Raw genomic sequence first — 18,929 nt, 5'->3', positions numbered from 1 at the left:
CTAATCAACTTTCTTCAGACAAATTAATAAAATGTTTCACATATTTTACACGAAAAATAAAATTAAATACAATACTGCTGCAGGTTTTAATAAAGATACTAATTTGTTATATAACTCCAAATTTATCAGAATTTTGCCTCAATTATCGTTTTCAACTGTTAATATGTATTTACACATATTATATTAAGATGTTACAATTAACTTATCGTTAGTGTAATTTTATTACGAATTATAGTTTAATATATGAAAGCACCACACTCCATTTGTCTGTCATAAGTTTAATTAATGAATTCTTACGATTAGTAAAATAGGTACGAACTTATCTTTAATACAAAATTACGACAACAACAAAATAAAACAAATTCTTAATGATAAATTTATTTATTCAGGAAATAAGCCCTAAAAATCAGTGTCACAATATATATGGAACAAATCCATACTTAAATTCTTAATTCTACGAACCTAACTAACATCTAATTAGTACTTATTTAAATAACTTTGATATTCCTCCCGAATATCAAACTTACTCAATAAAATATAGATTTACAACTCTCAAGAAATCTTTAATGTTACTTCCTTCACACAAATATATTAGATTTGGTGTCAATTTTAGGTTAAAAGAACCTCTGTTGGAATGTTGTTCATTTCCATTTAGAGAATGGTATTTACGCCGGCGTCACCCATTACGTACGTAATATCTATACGTACAATTCCATCTTTGTATGACTTTGTATGAGGCTTATGCTTTCTAACAGAACATGACAATAATGTTAAAATTCGTAAATATGTTGTCACGGTATATGTCGTCGTGTGTTTAACGCGATTAATGTGTGGCGCCGGAATTTGCTAACATTATTTATTTTTTACTGTAGTATCATATTAGGTGCGTATGCTTTTAGTGCACGACGACCAAAAATGAATGCGTCTGCGGAAATACTATAGAAAACAACACAATAATATTTGTTCAATTGTATATAAATAAACTCAAACTCACATTAGAACAATTTTAGTTAACATTCAATAAAAAACAACATCATTGCATTTACATGGTGTTGAAAACAAAATAAAAATTTTGTATTTCAAAAACAGTTTTGAGTAATGAGTGAATTTAAAATAATTAAAGATATTTAAAGATAAACTTAATTAAAAGAATTTCACAAAAAATACTTTAGGGACGTTACAAAATGTCGATGATAACTCAACGAAACCGAAGACAATGGCGAATAGGAGGAGCACACAAAAATTGCAATATAAGAAAGGATCACACTGTGAACATCAGTACGTTGAAACTCAATTGAAGCAGACACAAACATTTCGTTTGCCAGTCTATTGCGGCCCATCGGCCTACAGCTATTTTGATGGGTAAAAAACCGACCGAGTGATGACGGGAACGCTACAAATATTGCTATCCGAAAAGTGACTGGAAACGGGCCGGCCCGCGGGGCTAGTGGCGCGCGTCGCGGCGGTGGTCGCGGTCGCGGTCGCGGTCGCGGTCCGCGGGCGGCGGGTCGCGGTCGCGGCGCTCGCGGTACCGCTCGTCGTAGTAGGGCGCGGCCGCCGTGCGGCTCTTGGCGCTGCTCGCGTCGCCCGCTCCGGCCTCAGCGGCGGGCTCCACGGGAGACTTGCGAGGCCTATGGGATTTAAATTAATCAGTGTTAATGTTGTAAAAAGTCGTATTGCATTTTGTAAGATGAGCTAGTAAAATTATATAAATAACAATAAAAAGCCAAGTGTCTTTCAATGATATTTGTACAATTTCAATGATGTCTCACCTCTCTTCCCGACTGTGACCTCTATTGTAGTGATCAGTGCGTTCACGATCCCTTGACCTGGACCTGTCACGTTCCCTCTCACGATAATCTCTATAATACCTGCAATTAAAAAATAAAAAGTATAGAGCTAGTTTGCAATAGTACAAATATTTTTATTTCTAATGAATTCGTTGGAATGGATGCAGAGGGATGTTGAATCGTTTTTTTATCGAATTTTCTAATTTCTAAGCCTTACGTATCACGGTCGCGTTCTCGATCCCTCGACCTTTCCCTGTACCTGTAATCAAGTGATTACATTGAATTGAATATAACTCTCTTGAATAACCGTCTTTTAGAAACTAATTACAACCCAGGGTGCTATATTAAAACGCAACTATACAATACTTAAAAAAACATTTCGTGTTGTTGTAATCAAGGCACCAATTGTAAACCGCGGATAGTTGAACAACATAATACTGCGCGTAAGATTACTAGCTAGTAATTCGACACCCTCAGATTTCATGTTATTAATTTAAGGCACGGGAGGTCTTATCTCGTTTCGATTTTATTTCTTTGATAATGAAGATGGCATAAAATAAGTAGAATGTATCGTCGACATGATCAAGCAGAGCATGCAACAGCTGCGCTCGTCAGTACCGGTCGCGGTCGTCGCGGTCGCGCGAGCGGTCCCGGTAGCGCGAGGCGGAGCGCTCGCGGCGGCGCGGCGCGCGGTGGTGCGCGCGCGCATCCCGCTCCCGCGAGCGCGAGCGCCGACGCTCGCCGCCGTACGACTTGGTCTCCACGCCGTGCAGGGTGTCTTGTAGAGATGAGATCAGGATCTTGCAGCGGTCGTCGTGGGCCACCTGTACCATATTGTTTTACATTAATACATTGTTTACATACACTTTTAGCCATGATCCGGAATATTATAAACTTCTGTCTACCTAAAGGTCTAAATAACAATCGAATTGTTTTATGGGCATTATCGAACGGCTGTAATACTGAGGAACAATATTTTTTAACAATATTAATTTTAAATAACTAGTAATAGTAGTCATTAATTGTATTTATCCATATCTGTAGACTAGTAATATAAAAAGATCCCCCTTTTATATTATTAGTCTACATATAAGACAATAATGACTTGAAAACCACACAAAAAAGGAACATGAACTTGCCTTGCTCTGTTTGATCAACGATATGGCAGTGACGAGCGTCTCTATAGCCGACGCGTATTCTCCTGCGGCTGCGTCGCTGACGGCTCTCGCAATAGCGCTGGACGATACGGTTCTATTGCGACTCATCACCTCCTCGAACTCAGCCTCACTAATGGCCGGATGTGGCGGATGCGTCGGATGTGGCGCGTGGGCCGCGTGGGGCGGCGCGTGAGGGCCGAGCGGGGCCGCGTGATGTGCCGGTCGGGCTTCGACGCCAGCAGGATAGCTCTAATCAACAATGAAAATTAAATATATTGGAAGCTCTTATGCCATAACTAAACTAAGGGTTTTTAACAATAATTTTCCTTAAAATACTTAAATAAATAAATATTATTATTTGACAATGATAACATATAGCAGTATATTCATCTTAATCTCTCATTAGTTTAGTCCTTTAAAACATTTAGTCCAAAACATAATATTTAAAGGAATTTTATACAATTAAAAATAATGGTGAGTGCCGTGTGAAAATACAACGAAAAACTTAGTGAACAAACGCAAAATGCACCTATTTGATTTTAAGATAAATAAAACCTACCGTCGGTGGTCTTCCATATGGTTGTCGTGCTCCGGGTGGAGGCCCTTGCGTCGGAGGGGGCGCACCATGAGCTGGGTGACCGTATGGAGCACCTTGATTAAAAATACCTTAATCAGAAATTAAAAACGAATATTACGCGAATACGTTTTATAATAATAAAGAATAATTAAAAATATATGCAATTAATTTGTTTATAAAGTCATTTTCAAATGTAGAAATTGTTATGGATGAAGTCTGAGAATTTTTATATATTTGTATTAACCTTGTGGTGTAGGTTGTGGCGGTTGCACTTGCGGTGCAGGTTGCACAGGAGGCTGTTGACTGAAGAATGCAGGGTTTACATGCGGTGCTGGTGCACCACCTACACCTGCATAAAACAAAAACCATCATAAAAATTCATCAATTTTAAGCAACCATTAAAATACATATTCTAATTAATGAGTAAATTCATATTCATGAATAACTTTCGGCAAATCAAATCAAATACATTACCTGGATGTTGCGGTAATGGTGCAGGTCCCCTAGGAGGCCCCTGCTGGTGCGGCGGAAGTTGGTGATGGGGTGGTGGCATGCCTTGTCCAGGCGGCTGTATAAAAAATAAAACTTAATGTCTACAGTTATAGTTTTTCCAAAAAACTGGTTACAATAATTTAACTGATGATTACAAATTAATCTTTAGAAATCTATTTAATCAACTTTTCAACCAAATAAAGCAATAACAAGTCTTAAGTGTGGTATGCAAGAGTTTAGCAGACACAAAAGACTCAAGTTTCCGGGACCTGGTCCTTGTACTTCTGCTTAGATCTGATGTATTTTTTTCAACTCATTCCAACCATATTTTTGTGAACTTTCAATGCTCCTACATGCGAACGAACTTGCAATTTACAGAATCTAAAGGAAACCTTCAAGATACGTTATAGCAATATTTTACTGAATATCATTATTTAATAAGTAGTTTAATAAATTGTATTCTTGTCACGATTAGTTCAGACAACACTTACAGCATGCGGTGGCGGCATCTGGTGCGGCATTTGGTGCTGCGGCGGGCCATACTGCGGCGCGGGCGCGGGCATGTGGTGCGGGCGCGGCCACTCGGGCCCGGAGCGCGGGCCCGGACCGGGACCGGGACCGCCCGGGCCACCGGGACCTCCAGGAGCTCGTTGCATCTGCGGCGGCCCTTGGAACTGAATAAAAATGTGTTTAATTAAAATATATATATATTAGTTTTATATAATCTAGTTGCCCGTCATGACAAAATGTTTTCATGTTATATTAAACAAAGAAGTATGAAAAGAACTGTGTAAATCCGAAAATTCAAACAAACAAAATGTTAAGCCTGACTTTAATATTACTTTTATGATGAAAGCCAAAACTGAAATAAATTCCTATTAAACTGTAAGCAGAGAGCTTAACTTAAACTTTTCTATTGCAAACAATAAATTTAAGTTGACATTGTACTAGTATAAAAGTCATTAGAGTTGTTACAACTATTATTTACCATTAAATAAAAAATCGTACCTGCATGGGTGGCCTATGCTGTGGTGGTCCCTGGTGAGGTGGTGGACCCTGATGTGGTGGCATGTGATGCGGTGGTGGTCCCTGATGCTGTGGCATATGATGAGGCGGGGGTCCATGAGGTCCTGGCGGTGGTCCACGGAGCTGGTGATGAGGACCAGGACCAGGCATCATCATACGAGGGCCGTTGGGCCCTGGTCCGTTTGGTCCACCGCCGAAGAATTCTGGAGATCGATGCATTGCTGATAGATTGTTAGTTTACATTTTGACCATTAGTATTTAAAAATAATTTATGTTTACGACAAACTATATTGTATTGTTGTTTAATTATTTTTTATATTTTTTTTACATTTTTATTACATTTTACTCATAATCAGCCTGTAAATTTCCCACTGCTGGGCTAAGGCCTCCTCTCCCGTTGAGGAGAAGGTATGGAGCATATTCCACCACGCTGCTCCAATGTGGGTTGGTGGAATACACATGTGGCAGAATTTCGTTGAAATTAGACACATGCACGTTTCCTCACGATGTTTTCCTTCACCGCCGAGCACGAGATGAATTATAAACAAATTAAGCACATGTAAATTCAGTAGTGCCTGCCTGGGTTTGAACCCGAAATCATCGGTTAAGATGCACGCGTTCTAACCACTGGGCCATCTCGGCTCTTATATTTTACTCTAAAGTCTAAATAATATCTGTCCCATCTAAGAAAAAAACTACTAATAATAATATTTTTTATCATATATCTTATTAAAATTAGGTAGGCAGACTGTCAAATGTGCCACCTTATGGTTAATGGTCATCACCACCATAGACAATTGACTCTGTAAGAGATACTAGCCATACATTGTCACTTGGGTGGGAAAGAAACCATGGAAACTAAGATTATATGTCACTTGTGCTCATAGTAAAACTTATTTTTCAATCATAATTAAGTATGATATTTATTATTACCTCCAGGGTGTGGTCCAGGTGGTCCACCGGGATGAGGTCCTCTCATGCCAGGGTTGGGTCCAGGTGGGGTAGACCTTGTCTTAGACTGACTCTCAAACTGGTTTAAAGCCTATGAAAAACAAATCATGTTATAAGAACTCTTATAAAAAAATAGACAATGTTAATTGCCATTGTGTAATTAAATAATGGAGACAAAAATGATTCGATTTATAGCACAATCATGATCTGAGTTTATTACTATTAGAAAAGTTCATTCTCTTTACTTCATGGTCTTTTTCTTAACAGGGAATAAACCTTTTATATGTAAATACAAGAAAATGTTTTGTGTCATAGATATTGACCCATAAAATTAAAACTAGACCAAGTTTTAATAATCTGTTTAATTTCGTCCACTAGTGATATATGACCACAATATCTAGAAAGATACACATAAGGAGAACAAAACTCTTACTATTGATTTGTATAAGGGTGCAAACTTTTCATAATATTTTTTATTAATTAAAAATATTCTACATTATTGCTTCAAGAATTGTATATTGTTTTGTTGACTATTGTATGCTAAAATATTTTTTATTCGCAACTTGTTTGTTTTTATTTTGTCAGTAATATTTTGATAAGCAAATTAGACTACGAAGAATATATAAATAGTCAAAAGGTAGGCCAGATTGTAGATATAACCTTGACCCGTCTTTTATGTTATTCTACTGCAAACTGTATAATTAATTTAATTTATATTAATTAGTTAAGCGACAATAATCAATATCAATCTATATCATCAGCATTTCAAATGAATTCTGAATTAAACTCATCACAAAGATGTTTTCAATTAATCAACTTTTTAAATACTTCTTGTAACAATATCAAAAATAAATTCTGAAGATACTTATTTTATATGTACCTGTTTAGTGGGCAAAGTCACGACGGGGTGCTGCCCGTGAATCTCTTTCTTCGGGAGCCGATCCATGACCACCCTGATGGATTGATCGGAACCCAGCGATATGACGCAGAAACCTTTCGACTGTCCGTTTGCCCTGTTTTCGAAGAACTTGACATCTTGAAAATCCGTGACGCCAATATCGGCGATCGCGTTAGCAATATCTTGATCTGTCGCCCACTGAAAAATACGTATCCAAAACTCAGGAAAAAGCTATCACGTTGTATGTGTAGCGAAATATAAAATACATACTTGACTGTGCCTCGAATGCCTTTGTCGCAATAGCTCGATATAGGTAACGTTAACCCCGAAAATTTTAGCCCTACGAATACTTTCTACAACGCGATATTAGAACTGCACTAAACTTCAATAAAATGATTCGAGTTCCTATCATATTCGGTATATCGTAATATCGTAAGTTATTTTATGGACAATATAAATCATTCTACATTTGCGCCAATCATTCGTATCCTAGCATAACCCTTACACTCATATTGACTAAGACATTTTCATTGTTTATTCTCATTTATGATTTCCACGTTAGGAAAATATTATTGGGTCGAAAGGAAACAGTTTTATTTTTAACCATAATTTTATTTTCATCATCACATCTTTCGTTATTATCATATTAATGATATATTAAAGAAAAAAAAGCAGTTAACATACTGCAATTTAAACAAGCCGGATGGATATGTGTTCCTTCAATAACAGGGAAGGAGGAAAATTTTACAATTCTATTAACAATGCACTTATTGTATAAATTATTTAACATTTTATAAAAGAATTGAGATCTTTATAATTTAATTTATTAATTTAACTAGTTAAGTGGTTAAGAACTAAGGCGAAGATTAAATTAGACATTAGTTTCAATTTTATTGAAGTATCAAACATTAACGTAATAATTTTACAGGATTAATGAAGTTAATTACTCACAACAAATCATTATTTTGTTCGACACAATGAACATATTTTGATTAAACACTCGATTTTAACATAATATAAAAGTACAAATTGTATTTCCTTATAACAATTTGTACACTTTGTAGATTTTATAGAACGCGCGTCACAAAGATATTAAATAATCAAAAATATTGGAAACCCTACTCCCACCTCAATTATATAGAGACAATGTCATTCAATTTATATATATATTTTAAATTTACATTAATAATACTTTCACGGCCTCATATCAACAATAATTTACAAAAGTATATAACGTAACAACAATCTTTTCGCACCGAAGTAGAGAAATACACTAATAATGGCTTATATATAAACCATTACTAGTTTAAATATATACAACATGATTAAGTAAATAAATATTATACTTATTCGACAGAGACAAAATAAAACAGTCGATATACGAATTTTAGACAGAGAGCTACAGTTTACAAGTTTAAAATTCTTACCTTGATGTAACCTGATAAAGAAAAATATAGATTATATAGTATTTATGCAAAATCAGAATTTTGGTGATGATATTAATTTGTATTTGACATGCAGCCATTCCACCCAATATTCTGATTCCAAAACAATGCAATTTTATAGCAAATCAATCGCTTCTTATATAATGCAGCCTTACCACCAATTTTATTGACACATAGTTCCCTCAACAGAGTGTATCTAATTAAACAAAGTTCTATATATAATAAAGATATTTTAAAACTAACAAAGTTCCGATGTAACTCTAGAGACAAATTACAATCTGCTAGCAAAATGTTTTTAATAACATTTTTGGAAAATAAAGCGAGAGCTCATGGAATTACATATCCTTAGGGTTATTGTATGCATAAATGAAGTATTTTTTTTTAATATAAATATATAATGTGATTATTCATGCCCTCATCCATCATCATCTATGACATCCTTTCAAATAAAATATACATTCAAATTCCATTCCAAACATATTTTAACCACAAAACAATCATATAGTTGACATGAGATATTTATAAACTTCTGTTATGGATTGCTTGATAAAACTCAACACTTAGAGATTAGAGCAAAACTTGTTCTAAAAATGTTTTTGTAATTTATACAAACAATAATAAACATTGATATTCAACAAAAGTTGCAGACATGAATACTTGGAGCTACAGAATAGCTAATACAAACCATAACAAGTAGCAACTTAATACATAAATATCTCTTTCTTTTTATTATCACTAATATATTTCTCAATGTGTTAAAACAAAATATAAGAATTTAAAAAAATAAACTATTCTACAAGTTTGTGAAGTGCAGAATTTAAAACACTATGGTATGATTAAAAAAACACACCTTTACCAACTATAAATAAACGCAATAAGACCAATCTTAGTTTCTGTCCTTACTAGTTTAATAGTAATTTTTTAATTGCAATGACAACAAAACATTAAAAATCTTATGGAACCAACATTAAAAATCAATATTGTAAACTAAAAAAGCAAAAACAAGATTCAATATGTATTTCACAAACTTTATATTGAAAATAAAATTTATTTTAAAAAAAGAAATATATTTATACGACACAGCTAAGTAATCACAGATAGGTATAGACTTGCCTGTTTTTGCTAAGAATATCGATATAGCACCATCATAAATATAAGTATATGTGAAATTGTAAATCACATCAATAAAATTTTGATTCCATATTTAAAAAAAAAAACAAAACAACATGAGATCTTAATAATTCTAGTATTTAAATACTGATAAACAATAAGTTCTCAATACCTAAACATACATACTTATTATATATCTACATTTTACTATCCAAATACAGGAGAGCTCAAGAAAATTTGCTTATGCCTTTATCATCTGATGCTTATGCCTAAAAATATCAGGCTTTTGATAATCTAAATGTAAAATTATAATGTTGCTATATCAATGTAATTATAGAAATATTTCATCGTTGTATAGTTTATGTAAATATATAGCCAAACAGTAACTTATGATGTATTTTATAGTACTATAATGTTTTCATTTTTAAAAACAAAATAGCACATTTTACTTATAATAAATAGCCAAATGAAACCGTTGACATAATACAATATCATCTTCTCTTGTTTCCATGTTTTATAACATACAAACTTTAATTTACATGCAGAATTTTAGACACATAGTGACATTTTCTAAGTGTACACAATAGATTATTTTCAAAAACTCTAATAATTTGGTATCTATATTTCATATATGTTTGTAGTACTATAATATTATTTCATTCTAAAAAAACAAACATACAATTAATATATAAACAACTTTTTTTGCTATAATTATTAAGCTAAGAGTAACATGTGAGTAAAGAAATAACATCAATTACAGAGTAAAAACCAAAAGTATGTTACAAAACAATTACAAGATTTATTCCATTATTCAATTTATGTAGTTAACAACTATTAGGAACTCTTGGGAATTAATTAAAAAAAAAAACGGTCAGCTTCATTTGGTTATTCATCATTGGGACTGCCATCTTATAAACACATTTAATACACTTAAATTGTATTAGATTATGTGGAAACAATGTTAGACGTATAACAATAATAGTTTCTCACACAAGAATATGTAGGCGTGTGAATAGAGATTAACAAAACTTAAAATTCATATATATACCTTGTCATCTTCGAAATGATTAATATATATTTTTTAAACATAGAAATATCCTTCGAGATTACAAAAATATCCCATATTAAAATATCCATTAATTAAATTGTTGTAAAATACGTAGCATTATATTTTTTTATCAATAACAACGAAACGTATCATCAAAATTATCGCTAAAATTCGTATAACAGGCGACAAATAATATTAACTTTACATCGGGTGGTTTAACATTATTTTTATACTTAATGGTACTAAGAACCGAATAATTAATTTATTAAAACATTCGTTAACGCGAGTAGGTAATTCTAAAAATCGATTAAGAGGTTAACATTTTTCAAGATGGCAGTCCCGGCAAAATATCTGTTTTGTAATAGCAGATATTTAAAAATTAATAAAAGTAGTTAATTAAAATAACTGTCCTATATTTACACTTATATCTAAAGAGAAAATCAGGTACAAACCCAAGTTAAATTGCCGACGTAAAGTTGGAAGCGGCGGCCATGATGCCCGTGGCTGGGTGCGTTGTTATGGTAAGGAGCGGTACCATTTGTTTCTTCTGGTGGGTGTGGGTGTTGCGGTGCGGCTGAGTTCGGTGGCCCATCTCCGTCGTCTGGTTTCGCTGTAGGTGCTGCTAAAACGTCGTCATATAAGTCGACATTTTCTCCTCCAAAATCATCCTGAAAAGCATTGCATTATTCATTTATTAAATATATTTACAATATACCATTCTTTAATTTCATTTAATAACGTAAAATTATCGTATTTCTAAAGGAATTTGGTAAACTTACTTGTCTATTAAAGTCAGATTCAATATCATCGGCGTATAAATCTATATCCACGCCTCCATCCGCCATTTTGCGATATGAAACAACAATGGCGGCAACAGTGGCGTTTGATGCGCGGCCGACAACTAAAACTAAAAGCGGCCAACATTTGTGTTGCCTATGTTGCCATTTGTAGCAATTAGGCTAGTACAATGCTCACAGAGTATACAGAATATTTACTATAAATATATTTCGTTTATTTTTAAAAATAAATATAAATAGATTTCTTGAGTATTAATAATCCTTAAATTAATTCAATAAGTAAAAACCCATATTGATTAAAGAAACAATGATTATTCTTACAATCAATAATTTAAATCTTTAATTTCTCTTTATGATATTGTTGTAAAGCAGTTTCTTTAGAGTATCGTTATTTAAATAATTTGTAAGTAAACAGAATAGTAGTAACAGTTAAATAACATATTTAAAAAAAAACAAAAATTTTTGTTCTACTACATTCGAATACATCAACGTACTACAACATAATAAATAGTATATCATACATATATTACATTTTTGTAGAATATGAATTCTTTTAAAAGAAATTACTCAATTAATATTATGGGATTTCAGTCACAAATACGACACTTATACAGTATTTTAGATTATAGCGCCATCTGTCACCAATATTTGTCTATCTATAGATGCTACTTCAGTTTGTTTTCAAGTGTGCTGCCATCTAGAAAAACATTTAGAAATAAAAGTAACCAAACTAATAACTATAGCATGCGCGGGATGAGGGGGGAAGCAGTAACCATCTCTCGCCATTTTCCGTCAACCTCAATCAAGTTAGCTTCTGTCAGTCGCTGTGTTTGTGTGTTGTGATATGAAAAATTATTTGTACCGATGAATCTCAATGGGAAATCGTGCTAATTACAACGCCAAAAGATGGCTCGGTTATTGTGTTTGTGGTTTTAATGCGACGTTCTATCAGTGATGATGGTCGAGTGATTGATAAAGTGAAGTGTTTTGTGTCGTATGCTGGGCTGCCGCAGCAACATTGAGCTCCTTTCTTTGGATAAATCGTCCCCAAGACGACGTCGGATAAAAGGACTGGAAGGTGACGCACCATGTCGGCGAAAAACATTCCAGGAGACAAGGTAATTGTGAGATTATGTTACAAAGAATTCACAAAAGGTCAGATTTTGTTTGTTTTTATTACGTCTCCTCTCTCTTATTGAGGCGTGGATCGTAGCCAAAATTCGTATTTGGCTACGTGGATAATAATAAAAGGCAAATAAATATTTATCACATAATAATAGAATATCTAATCAATTATGACCTCTAAACTTAAAATCTAATGAGATCAATTTGAAGACAAAATAATGCTTTAGAGCACTTTGTTTCCATATATTGTACTCTAAAAAAAAGGAAAGCTTCCTTTCAAGAAGTATTTCCCTTTTATTTTTTTATTTATGAGTTAAGTGAAACAATGAAATGTTGAAAATACAATCATATTTTTTTGATTGATTAAACAATGTGTACCTATATATAAATACTTACACAAATAATATAATTATTAATGTAGGTAATTTTAACAAAACTTAATTAAATACTTCATTCAAATACCTAGTTGCAAGAAATGGGCTCAACATACCAAAACATGTAGCTTGCTAATGTAATGATATTAAAAAAAAAGTTCTTATATGTAATTTCTTTTTTTTTTCACAATAGAAAATATAGTGGTTTAAATAAACCAGTCTTTAAAAGAAACAATATAGAGTATAAAGACAAATTTATAATGAAAATAAATTGGAGATGGGTAGTGAAAATGTACTAATGATTTAATTGCATATATTCATTACTTAATAGTTATTTTATGTCATATAATGGTGCTAATGACTTGGACTAAGTCCACATTATTTGTACACAAGATTTTAAGTCATAATAATGTACATGAGTATCATTACTGTCGGTATCTGAGTTTATTTTTTAATTTCATAGGGCCCAAGGCTAAATTGTATCGAGCCAGTGTTCCATGTTGATTAATATTAGCTTGTTTTCACTGTATATTTTATATTTTTATAATATCTTTGATATATAATTTTTTTAAGTGCTTTAAAGAAAAGAAGAGAACCTTTTTTTAATTTCATCATGTTTTTTTATGACAAGTACATTAGCTAGTTGTTTTTGGTAATACTGGAAAAAATATTCACAGACATATGAAACTTGTCTTTATTACTAGTAATGCAAAATTTGTATGTAAGGAACTGACATGATTAGATTTGTTTATATGTGTTCAATACCTACAAATATTCCTAATCGAATATTATCTGTATATTATAAGCAGAGGTTATCAGTAACCGGTAGGCTATTCTATTATACTAAGGCACTAGAGTTATTCAAGGTTATAAACTGTATAGATTTTATTTCGATCGATATCATCAATCGAAAAATACGCGTGTTGTAGGCGTAAAGAATGTCCATTGGTGCGTTCAAATGGAAGACCAGTGTCGTTCAGTTTGTAAATTTCTATTGTCCGTGGGCGTTTGCCACCCATAGATTCATTTTCAACGGGAAAAGCTTTTGGTTTGATTAAATTTTCGTTTTTATTGTGATCTAATAAATTACGTTAATTTTGCGAAACTCTTGTCTTAGAACAAAGACCGGAGGATTTAATATTGGTCAGATTAAAACGTATAAAAACTGTTTGTATGTTCAGCTACCAGAGTTCGCTCCGACGTACCGATATTAAAAATCGGGTTCTAGATATTGTTAATTTTTATATTACGAAGTATCGTAAAAATACTCATTATTGAAATTACACAACATAATAGCTCATTGTTTTATGATTGCCAGTAATACAAACGTAAATTTATGTTTGTTTTTTATTTTTTTATTAACATTTTGTGACATTTTATAAATCAAAACAGAATAAACACTGCCACTCATATAGTGTACATAAGATACATAAAAATTTCTATTGAAATATCTTGACCCACAGCTAGGCAAAGTCGTTTCCTTCGATCTCGGTCCCTAGCCGCCTCAATCCAATCTCTCTGATGAAGGCATCGAGGTCATCGCGCCACCGCGTCATAGGTTAACCTCGACGTTTTAGACCCAATTTGTGACGATGGCTGCCCATCTCTCGGATTGCATGCTGCTGATGTGACCCGTCTAGGCAAATCGGTTATAGTTTCATCATCGATTCAAAGATATGTTCACCGGCGAGGCGAGAGTACATAGAATTCATTAATGCAATAATTGTAAATTTCATAAAAAAATATCCTGATATCCTGAAGATATTGTATATATTTCATTAAAAAAATATATACAATGTCAATAAAATGAATAATGTAGGTATAGATAAAATACGAAGAAAAATTCTTTGACTTCTTCATAATAGTTCGAAATTATAATGACATAGTAATACCTTTAATAAAACCAGCTAACTCGTTAACCATAGATTGATATTATTGGCAAATATATATTAAAAATCGAACAATACTTTGATGCTTACAGATTTTTTTGTCGCTGGCGTGTACGATGTTATCACGGCGATAAAGGGCGTTGGGAGGACCGTTTGGTTAGGGATTACTGATTGATCAAAACATATTACGTGCAGTCATATGTCGTCCAGAGATATTATTTATAATGATAGACCAGGTGGTTAGTAAATTTATACGAAAAAAAATGTTTTAGACGCACAATTATACGTACTGTTTTATCTTATATACACAGTTAAACTAATTGTAACTATTATATCCTCAATTAATACTAATACACGTGCTATAAACTATTAACCTCTAAAAAGGTACAATAACCAATTTAAGTAAATAACATCGTGTAACATAGAAAGCGTATTATAAACCAAATTATCATAATCATAATTTTATAAATACGGATCATCCAAAGTATTGAACGATTTGTAAGAAGCAAAAGAAACGAAACGAGAATTATAATATTTATAATATTTATTTCAGTATATCTATACTTCTTTACTAATATTATAAATGCGAAAGTAAGTGTCTGCCTGTATCTCTTTCACGGCCAAACCACTCAACCGAATTTGATGAAATTTGGTATAAAACAAGTTTGAACTTCAAGACAGGACATAAGTCTGAACACCAACCCTTAAAACGCGAGCAAAGCCGCGAGCGACAACTATTTTCATATATACATTTCTACAAATTATAGCATCATACGAAAATTTCGCGTTAAAAACTAGTTGACATGATAAACCTCAGACCTGATCTCTTGAAATAGTTCATAGGTATCCGATATTCAATTTATTACAACAACAAATAATATATAGACATAAATTTAGTCTTTACGTGAAGTGGAATAATTATATTAACTTCAGACTTTGAGAAATATTAATATAAACGAATATAATTTATGTCTAGACCGTTACGAAGTTACGCAGAAATCGAAAACGATTACCGAGTAATCGATTATGAAATGTTATGTTTTAAGCTTGTTGTTAATTTAACTACAAAATATTTAAAGAAAATATATACTATATTTATATATATAGCCATATACTGCTTTCAGCAGAGATTAAATTTATTATAATATACAGGTATTAAAAATATCTTCTGTACAAACCGTGACCTCGTGGAATGGTGGCAAGAATGCTAGCAGCGTTTCCCCGTTGCGTCGAGCCCTCGACTTTCTGATCGTTGAATTAACCACCTAATGTCTGGTGAGGACGGTGATGGGATATTAAATCTTTTATATTATATACATTTGCCCTATTACTTTAAAGTCCAAATGTTTCAACTTCACGTGGCTTTAATATAATATCATTCTCAAAATAATTTCATATCATATTGGGTTGTGGTTTAGACGTAAAAGACATTAATAGACAGAGAAATAGAGTGAGATACTTCGTTTGTATTATTACTAAAGATAATCTAGAATTAAAGGCAAAGGCGAACGTCGCTTGCTTTTTATCTGTATTTGCGACAACAATTCTTGTTTTCCAAACGGGGCTGATAACTCAAAGCCAAACCATGTAGGCTCCTGCAATCTATCTATGTTTTTAGAAAATACCATCAGTCATCATCAGGATTACTCCAGAGCAGGTAAACCATCGACACTTGCAAATCGCTGGAATTAAGAATTTCATAAATATAAAAAAAACTGGATCAAAAATCCACAAGTCTTATATCTATAAAAGAGGTGGGAGGTATTCCCATTTATCAATAATTAATCATACCACCAAACATCAATAGGTATTTTGTCCTGTTATGGTCCGGTTTAAAGGGTGCTCTAACCCTACAAATCACTAACTAGTGTAATACATTAGGGACAAGTAATATCATCAGGTGGCCTATTCACTCACTAGCCTTCTTAATATGAATAAAACCTTATAAAGCATTTTACTAAATAGAAAATTTTATCACACAAATCGCACCAAGGTCTATGTTTTAATATTGAAATTCAATGTATAAAACAAAAATAAATAAATTATAATAAGTTATATATTAATGTATCTTTTTTATAATACTATAATTTTCTTTCATATTAAAATGAATGAATCGTAATAAATTATTCTTGTTACGTATAATGAAACAAGAGATTAATATTAAATTTACTAACCGGCCTAAATGTGATATTTTATTATAATTATACATACACAGTATTCATTTTAAATCGGCTCCTTTACACACTCAAAACTATATAACGGATGTAAGTCTACTGCCGATCCTGAGAGGTCTCGCTTTTGGTGTCGGGTTGGAACAAAGATGATAAAATAAGTTGTCTGTTAAGAAATTCTCTATATTACACTTCCATGTTATAGAAAACAATAAGGCGTTAGTGCTGTGTGTGATCTCTCTTTATTTGTCTCGAATTTATATCCGATCACATAATTCCTGTGCCACACAGTAAGTGTGACAGAAAATACAGATTGATAAGATTTTTGTGCACTTTAAGAAATTCCTATACGTTTGGTTGACAACGACTGTGGACCAAATTTCCCAGAAGGATGTCCCCATTAAAATAGTTTTTTGTTTTTTTACACTTTCTGAATTATCCTTATATTATTAAACATCAATTCAATGCGAAAATGTTGATAATATTTTCATACATGTTTAACTATAGTCGTTTAAGCATCGTTGACTGACGTCTTACTAATTTTTACTTCCATATCGCATATGTGTGTATGTGTTTGCATGTATATGATAACGATTTCAATTATTCTTCGCGTAACACCTGTCTAATAAATTCCACCTTCAGTAATTATTAAAATTAATACGTTAGCACATTTTTTATTCAGGTCAAGGAATTTGCAACAGATTTATAGTTAAAATTTTCGAATTATGTGATCGTAATAAAATGTGTTCCAAGAATACTCGGAATGTTTTAAAAACTTATTAACAAGATTTTTAGAGAATTGTATTCTAATTTAGTTGTTTTAAATATTTATAATATGTACATACTTTAATGATGTTTATGAATTATTTGAATACTTACATATATGTTTAACGTGGGCATTCTTGTGATAATGAATTTATATATATATATATATTGGTATATTAATTATATTTAATAAATAGCAATAAAAATTAATATGAGCGTAATCAATTTAGTCAAAAAGACTGCTTCTATGAAATACGTAATTAAATAATACCTACTTAAAATATTGTATGTTGGGTTCTTTGTTATAATACTAAACTAATATTTTTGACATCTGATTAGCTCTTTTGTTCTGAACTAATGGATTTAATTATAGTAACATAATCTGCAAATGTTTGTCAATTAGTCTGTAATAAGACGAAACCCGTATCGAGGTTAATGATCTTGTGTAATGGGATGGGTCTAAGAATTGATTCATATATTATATAACCTAATGGCGTTTCAACACGTTAACAACCTTGCTGCGGTCACCCTCTCTCTGTTTATGCTGATCGTTTTAACCTAAATTAAGTTTTACCTAGCTTTATTTATTTTATTATTAAAATTAATAATAATAACATCGTACGTGAAAATGACAACTGTTAATTATTAAATGGTTACGATGTATATAAAAATATCGGTTGTGTAAATGTAATCAATAATAATTTAATTTAACACGCCCAGAACAAGGAAACAATGTATTGTTTTTCGATAGCGAATACACAGTATTAATTAAAACGGTAAACACTTGTAGGTTAATTACAATACTCGCGTATCTTAGTTGACCGGTCAGACATTAGTCACGAGTCACTGCGCAGATGAATCTATTTAGGAATAAATATAAGAAGTGCACGCATCAAGTACTTGGTATGCATATATGTACGCACATTGCGTGATTACAATAAAGTATTATTACAATATTACAGTGTAACTAAGCACAAGGGACATAACAAGTCAGTTCCCAAGGTTAGTGGCGCATTGGCGAATAAAGGGGACGTTAATATTTCTGACAGTGTCAGAGTTTAATTATATTTTATCGGCATAACTTTGTATTTCAAATGGAAAACAGCTACTGCGTTTCTTGTCGTTTTTTCTCGGTAGATTCTTAACATTTAATTAAATACTGCAAAACGGCGAGTCAAAATTATTATTATAATTAAAAGTACTTCTAAAACTAATTTGATTCCAGTGTCTATGTATGGGTATGGGTGGGCCATCTATGCTAAATTCTATTGCCTACTTTATAAAGGAAAAGTAATTAGTTGATTATATGTTTTT

At 32.4% G+C, this 18,929-nt stretch overlaps 2 protein-coding genes across 6 annotated transcripts in view; one reads left to right on the top strand and one right to left on the bottom strand.

The window, feature by feature from the left end:
• Nucleotides 1–362: 362 nt before the first annotated feature.
• On the bottom strand, nt 363–11,422 carry LOC113393619 (cleavage and polyadenylation specificity factor subunit 6). Of its 4 annotated transcripts, none has more exons than XM_026630603.2 (14): nt 11,274–11,422; nt 10,947–11,162; nt 6,874–7,089; nt 5,976–6,084; nt 5,025–5,263; nt 4,508–4,690; nt 3,999–4,092; nt 3,769–3,873; nt 3,507–3,613; nt 2,930–3,196; nt 2,409–2,614; nt 2,008–2,049; nt 1,773–1,871; nt 363–1,631 (listed from the first exon to the last, which is right to left on the bottom strand). In XM_026630603.2, the coding sequence occupies exons 1-14, from the start codon at nt 11,337–11,339 to the stop codon at nt 1,445–1,447; spliced, it is 2,136 nt and encodes a 711-aa protein (XP_026486388.1). In that variant the 5' UTR covers nt 11,340–11,422; the 3' UTR covers nt 363–1,444. The 4 variants fall into 4 exon arrangements, with proteins under 4 accessions (XP_026486388.1, XP_026486389.1, XP_026486390.1 ...); XM_026630604.2 differs by having other exon boundaries at nt 3,507–3,598; XM_026630605.2 differs by having other exon boundaries at nt 5,025–5,245.
• A 637-nt stretch (nt 11,423–12,059) lies between these two features.
• LOC113393618 (ubiquitin-like protein 3) overlaps nt 12,060–18,929 on the top strand; it is a 150,938-nt gene continuing 144,068 nt past the window's right edge. For both annotated transcript variants that reach the window (XM_026630602.2, XM_064218532.1), the window contains exon 1: nt 12,060–12,409. In XM_026630602.2, coding sequence (XP_026486387.1) covers nt 12,380–12,409 — 30 coding nt within the window. In that variant the 5' untranslated portion in view covers nt 12,060–12,379. The remainder of the gene's footprint in view (nt 12,410–18,929) is intronic.

Source organism: Vanessa tameamea, chromosome 22 (assembly GCF_037043105.1).
Source record: "Vanessa tameamea isolate UH-Manoa-2023 chromosome 22, ilVanTame1 primary haplotype, whole genome shotgun sequence".
Classification (NCBI taxonomy): domain Eukaryota; kingdom Metazoa; phylum Arthropoda; class Insecta; order Lepidoptera; family Nymphalidae; genus Vanessa; species Vanessa tameamea.
The sequence above is the reverse complement of the archived record's forward strand: the minus strand, read 5'-3'. Positions and strand labels throughout refer to the sequence as shown.

Excerpts from the sequence above, each read along its gene's own strand:
- LOC113393619 (XM_026630603.2), bottom strand. The coding sequence starts at position 11,339 with ATGGCGGATGGAGGCGTGGATATAGATTTATACGCCGATGATATTGAA. Across the intron at positions 6,085-6,873 it reads TGACTTTGCCCACTAAACAG|GCTTTAAACCAGTTTGAGAG; the intron begins GTACATATAAAA and ends TGTTTTTCATAG. Across the intron at positions 1,632-1,772 it reads GGTCACAGTCGGGAAGAGAG|GCCTCGCAAGTCTCCCGTGG; the intron begins GTGAGACATCAT and ends TAAATCCCATAG.